Consider the following 6,602-nt stretch of genomic DNA (forward strand, 5'->3'; position numbering starts at 1 on the left):
GTTAACTTAGTCCCTGCAGGGGACACTGGGGGTCCCAGGAGGGGCTGGCAGGTTGGGTCCAGCCAACCAGATTTATCCACTCCCTCCTCCGGATACAGCCCCCCAAGCTCCGTCCTTCTAAGAAGCCCTCTCAGACAGGACAAAAGCGAGCACTGGGCCTTCCCTGCATCCCAGGACTGGGAGATGGAGCTGAATGGTGGACCGCACTCCGGCCTCAGAAGGGCAGAGACCACAGGCCAAGGTGGCGTGGGTGCACCCACTGTCAAGAGGTGGACGGGCTCTCTTTCTGGGACCTGGTGACCCAGCCTCAGGTCCTTGGACTCTCGAATGTTCTCCAGGTGGGGGTCCCCAGACCCCTCCTCACCGGCCAGGATCTGCAGGTGCTCCGGGTCCACCAGCAGCGTCCTTCACACTTTCCTTTTCGAAAAAGCTGGGGTCCAGAAGGGCTTTGTTCTGGATCTCCCCGGCCCTCGACTGTATTGCCGCCCCCGCAGGGGCAGCTTTCACTTGCTTGGTGCCTTGGGACCCTGGGGAGAGCAGAGAGGGGCTTGAGTTTAGGGAGTCTGCAGAGCGGGACTTCATTAGGAATCCCAGGATCTTGGGGAGATCTCACGCCTTTTCGGACAGGGTCTCAGAGAACACCAGAAGCAGGGGAGTTACGCTCTTCTCCAGCCTGTCACAGACAACCTCTGCCCTATTCATACCAACTTCACTTCCATTGTAAGGCTGCGTGCCTAGATCCAGCTGTGCACAAGGGCTGACGGGGAGATTCTTCACAGGGTTTGCCCAGGGCCTCTTGACTACAAGGAAATGGCAATCTACTCCAGTATTCTTGCCTGGAAAATCCCATGGACGGAGGAGCCTGGTGGGCTACAGTCCATGGGGTTGCAAAGAGTCGGTGGCAGCTTAGCAAGCGGTCCCTTCAGTGAGCCTGACAACTGGAAGCTGCCATAACCTCATTTCTAGAGGCACTAAACATACTCCTTGGGCTTCCCTGGTGGCTCAACGGTAAAGTATCTGCCTGCCAATGCAGGAGACACCTGTTCAATCCCTGATCTCTAGTGCCTGCTTCCCAGGTGGCACTAGCAGTAAAGAACCCGGCTGCCAGTGCAGAAGACATAAGACATCCACGTTCAATCCCTGTGTTGGGAAGATCCCCTGGAGGAGGGCATGACAACCCACTCCACTATTCTTTCCTGGAGAATCCCGTGGACAGAGGAGCCTGGCGGGCTACAGTCCATGGGGTCACAAAGAGTTGAACACGACTTAACCACTGAGCATGCATGCACACAAAAATACCCCCTCGTTAGGGATAAGACATTTCATGGGATATTTTTAGAAGCAGTTTGAAATGCAATCTTACTGGAAGAGATTGCCCAGATTTTCCTTACCAGACCTTGTGCATGAAGGTTATCTGGCTCTCTGGAGCCGACTTTGGCAGAATATGGTATAACAGTGACTTAGACATGTCTACATGTAGAAGACCTCTCCATATAGGACTGGCTACATGGTGGCCTGAAGGGGTGACTATGGGATTTGTCTTGAGACTGAGGTTAATTGACAAATGCACTATTTTTTTATGAATCTGTGTGTTTATTTGGGATGCCCTTTTTGGAAGGATAAATGAGACCAGGAAGGGGCATAAGGCCTCCCCTGGCCCCTGCCTCTTACAGCCAAACCTGGGGCCACCCTTGATGGAGATGTTCTCAGGCAATTTTCTCTGGAGTCCCCTGGGGCATGCGGGCCTGGCCCTCGTAGACTCACCCTTCACCCTGCTCTCCACTGCCACATAGACAGCCGCCGTCTCCCCGTATCGGGGGCCCTCCTTCACTCCACACCAGTACCAGCCTTCATCCTCCTTGGTGACTGTGTCCAGGTTCAGGGAGACGACCTGGCTGTTCTGGTCGCAGCTCACAAAGGCCTGGCTGGGGCCGTCGTTCTGGGTGGGCAGGGCGCTGCAGCCTCTGTTGCTCCACTTACACCAGTACTTCTCAAAGGAGTAGAATTTGCAGGGGAAGTGGCAGGAGAGCTTTAAGGGCTCTCCCAGCCAAGCCGTGACGTTCTTGGGTACCTTGAGGCTTGGTTCTCCTGGAGCAGGGAGGGAGAAACAGGTGCAGAAGTTGGCCCCAGTGATGCTGCAGGCATGTGACTGGGGGCCGGGGTGGGGGTGCTTCGTCCACAGTCCGGTTCCTTTTTGGACAGCATGCTAAATAAATACACTATACTGAACAAAAAGCACTTACAATTATGTGACCATGTAATAGATTACTGGTGTCCACTATGAGTCCTTCCAGTCTATCACAGACCACGGGCCTTGCCAAGGGCTTCTGTGTGTTTCCTTGCTGTTATCTGCTCTCCTGGACTCAGTACTATGGTGCTGGAGAAGACTCTTGAGAGTCCTTTAGCCAGCAAGATGAAACCAGTCAATCCTAAAGGAAATCAACTCTGAATGCCCATTGGAAGGACTGATGCTAAAGCTGAAGCTCCAGTACTTTGGCCACCTGATGCAAAGAGCTGACTCATTGGAAAAGACCCTGATGTTGGGAAAGATTGAGGGCAGAAGGAGAAGGGGATGACACAGGATAAGACGGTTGGATGGCATCACTGTCTCAATGGACATGAGTTTGAGCAAGCTCCTGGAGTTGCTGATGGACAGGGAAGCCTGGTGTGCAGTAGTCCGTGGGGTCACAATGAACTGGATGTGACTTAGCAACTGAACAACAGCAGCAAGACTCAGTACAAAGAACTGAACTCTGCTTCAGCTGATGCCATACAGACTGTCAAAGCAGCTGATGCTCTTGATCACAGGAGTTGCTATGTGTGGTGGTTTGAAGAGCGTGGGGGCAGGAAAGGGTGTTTGTTGCTGGTATGGACAGGTCGGGGAAGGGTGCTGGTTACGGATGAACGGGTGGGCTCTCTCCAGCAGCTTGGAGGTGGGGGAGGCGGGAGGCAGAGTGGCTGGGGGTGATGCTGAGGTTGACTGGAGGGGTCCCGGAGCTGCCTCCCTTCCCTCTTGCCCAAGTTCAACTCTTACCTTGGACAACCTTGAGCTCCACTGTGGAGATCCAGCGCGTGTCGCCGTCGGTCACGCACCAGTAGAAGCCGGTGTCCTGGTCGGTGAGCTGGTTGAGGATGACGGTGTAGGTGCCGTTGCCCGGCTCGGTGAGCAACGCCAGCCTGCCCTCGTACTGCTCCTTCATCAGCCCCCGGCTCTCCACCAGCCGCGGGCAGCGGCCGTTTTGAGCCTCTTCCCAGTGACACCAGTACTTCGCGCTGTTGGCATCCTTCGGGTTGTAGGGGCAAGATACGGTCACAGAGCCTCCCGTCACACCTTTCACCACAGAGGGGCTTGCGGGGATTGCCGTCTCTGGAAGCACAGACAAAGATGGGATGGGATAACTCAGAGTGGGCTGGGCAGCCTCCTCCCCGTGGGCTCAGCCAGGGTGGAGAGTGAGGTGTAGAGCAATCCCCTTACCGGCCTCAGAAAGTGAAAAAGCCTTTCCGAATGTCACAGAGCCTGGCGCAGGAGCCTTCTCCCCGTCTTCAGGGACCTCCCCCACTATTCCTTCCCCACCTTATTCTGAGCAGAGAAAGGAAGGCATTTAAAGAGTGACCATCAGCCTTTCACCTTGGGCTTCTTATAAAATCTCCCTCTAGATAGTTTTTGTCTTTTTATTATTAGCTCGTCCCACAAGATGGCCAGGTTGGGTTTTTTTTTCTCCAAATTAAGAAAATACATTTAGAACAGTTTGATTTAAAATATATACTATGTAGCACAGATAAATTTAATTATTGAGGGCCGCAAAGGCCATATCCAAGAGAAGCATGGTCTATCTTCAAGAAACTAAAGCTGAGGTTCTGGGAGAGTCCCAGGTGACTGAAAATGCTGAGGGAGGTGGTGAGGACTGAGCTGGAAGGAGAAAGAAGGACAGGGAATGGGAGCCCCTTAGGGAAAGCCTCAAGTGTAGTGACCACTAACAAGTACTGGTTCAGTTTCTCAAGACGGTAACTCACTACAGAGTGCTCCCAGGGTGGAAAGGGGCAGGGATTCAACCAGATCACGCTGAATAACAAGTAGCCCTAAGAGATGTTGGAGGGGAGATTTTGGAAGCCGGGGCATTGACTTGGGAAAGCTATGAGACCAACACAAGCCAAGGCTTCTTCCACCGGAATGTGATGGTTGAGCTGCCATCCTGCTCTGGGGTCAGGGAGACGCCACGTAGAGTGCTTCCCATGGCTCTTTCAAACCCAGACAGTCGGGATCTTCACTCCCTTCATTCCTAAGGATCAGGGGTGGCCATCAAAGGCCTTTGGTAACAGAGAAGAAGGGTTAAGAGATCACACAAGGCAGAGGCCATCGCGCACAGCCTTGGGGCTCTTGTGCTGCCCTCAGAGCATCTGGTCCAGGGCTTGTCAGTGAGCAGATGCGGTCAATGGACAGAAGCTGTCAGATAGACTCAGAGGGGCCAAGCTGGGCTCTCACTTGCAGACTGCCCACCTCTCCCCTTTCCGCCTCTCAGGTCTCACCTTCATTGACGAAGAGTTGCCAGGCCTGCACAGGCCAGCCGTCCTGGGGCTCACCCTCAGGCTGGGCCCCGCACACGTAGCGCCCTGCGTCCTCTTTCCTCAGGCTGGTAATGTGCACACTGAAGACACCATTGTCCTTGGGCACGGACACGATCCTGCCCTGGAATTCCTGAGCCTTCTTCCCCAACGTGTTGATGACCACATTGCAAGCTCCCCCATTCTTCTTCTGGCACAGAAATTTGGGCACATTTGCCACCTCGGGGCCCAGGGAACAGTCAAAGGTCACCGAGCTCCTCAAGTCTCCATAAACCAGCTCAGGCTCAGGCTCCAGCACCTGGAGGTCAATGTTGATTTTATCGGCTTTGGCATCGTCCCCAGCCTGGCAGACATACATCCCAGTATCACTGAGCTTGACTCGGTTGATGACAACGCTGAACACTAATGTGTTGGTACCTAGGATACTGATACGTGCTCTGTCTTTATAGCTGTCGCTCACATACCCGGTGGAGTCGACAACTTGGAAACAGTCCTGGATTGTCTTCTTGCACAAGGATTTTCTCTTCTCAGAATTCGCACGCGTGAAAGGGCAGTTGATGGTCACAGTCCTGCCCAGGTCTACAGTGTAGACGTGGGCATGACTTGCCTGTGCAGGATCTGCAGGGTGAAGGGTGGGGAACAAGTTGTGGTTTTCTGTCTTGCATCATAGGATGCTGAGCTGCCTTCCACACGGTTCACTTCCTCAATGTTTCTGATGAGGGCTGGGTATGCTTATCACCCGGAGGGCCCTCTTTCCCAGAGAGACAGTGTCAGAACCTGTCTTCCAAAGCCCAGCTTTTCTGCTGCCCCCTCCAGGAAGCCTTCCCAAGCTGGCACTCGTCTCTCCCTGCTCTGTTCTCTCTCGACACTTGTGCCTGTGTCATTTGTTACATCCAATCTTATGGTCTTTGGATAAGAACTGATCATTTAATTTATGCAGAGACTTCTGAGGGACTACTGGAGATCAGGTAAGAGAATACATGTTAAAAGAAGTCTGGTGGCCAAGGTCTTGATGTGAAGGGTGCTCTAACAGCAGAACTTAAGGATGCCTACGAATCTCCCCCTGCTCCTGGACCTCTGGTCCCACTTGCAACAAATATGAGGACAGAACTTGTTCTCTTCACACTCTTCTAAGCTAGAGCTTTAGTAAAACCAGAACCGTGTCAGTCCCTTAAGACCTAGAGTGGCCCATCCGCCCTCCACCTGTCCAAGTAGGTCCCATCTGTCTCATTCCCACCTTCTACTGTGCAAATGGAAGGCTCTGGATGGACCCACAGCCTTCCCCATGCCAGGACACCCTGCCCTCTCGGGAAATCCTTCCTCCCTCTCGCTCTCCTCAGAAATCTAAAGAGCCTGAGCCCTTACCTTGGCTGACCTCCAGGCTCACATCGAAGTTAAGGCCACGGCTGCTAATGCCCAGGCCACACTTGTAGCGCCCCGAGTCTTTATGGGTGAGACGGCTGATGTCCACCACAAACGTGCCGCTCTCCGGGAAGTTGGTGAGGTTGGCTCTGCCCACGTAGTCGTCGGAGACGTAGCCCTCCGAGGAGATGAGGGTCGTGCAGCGGCCCTGGGCTCCCTGCCGGCACCAGTACTTGCGCGTGTGCCGGTTGACAGAGGTGGGCGGGTAGTAGCACTTGATGGACACTGAGCGGCCTTCCACGCTGGTCACCTCCTCGGGACCGAAGATGGGACTCTTCATGGAGACCACTGTGGGGACAGAGACAGGGGCTTTCTGAGGCTGCCGGAGGGAAAGCCTCCTGTGGGGGTCTGGACAGTCCACACTGAGGACATGAACTTTTCCTCCTGAGACATGTGTCTTCTGTGGGTTAGTTACCAGGCGCTGCAGCCAGGCAATTGCTACATTGCACAATTATTAAACAATTCTAAGGTTTTAATCATAATTCATTAATGATAGCCACATTAAGAAAACAAATGGCAAACTTATTTAGTGGTCTCCTTGCATGTATACATATATGTATAATATTTCTTGCATATATACATATATTTATATATATTTAAATAGGTATAATATATTT

General features: G+C 53.2%; 1 protein-coding gene across 1 annotated transcript in view; it reads right to left on the reverse strand.

Moving 5' to 3' along the window:
• The window catches only part of PIGR (polymeric immunoglobulin receptor), an 18,010-nt gene that overhangs the window by 3,607 nt on the left and 7,801 nt on the right, over nt 1-6,602 (reverse strand). The window contains exons 3-7 of the mRNA XM_010854214.1: nt 5,929-6,273; nt 4,528-5,181; nt 3,035-3,367; nt 1,765-2,088; nt 365-527 (exon numbers count right to left, since the gene is read on the reverse strand). Of these exons, the coding sequence (XP_010852516.1) occupies nt 365-527; nt 1,765-2,088; nt 3,035-3,367; nt 4,528-5,181; nt 5,929-6,273 (1,819 nt within the window). The remainder of the gene's footprint in view (nt 1-364; nt 528-1,764; nt 2,089-3,034; nt 3,368-4,527; nt 5,182-5,928; nt 6,274-6,602) is intronic.

This window comes from Bison bison, unplaced genomic scaffold (assembly GCF_000754665.1).
Source record: "Bison bison bison isolate TAMUID 2011002044 unplaced genomic scaffold, Bison_UMD1.0 scf7180017864338, whole genome shotgun sequence".
Taxonomy (NCBI): Eukaryota; Metazoa; Chordata; class Mammalia; order Artiodactyla; family Bovidae; genus Bison; species Bison bison.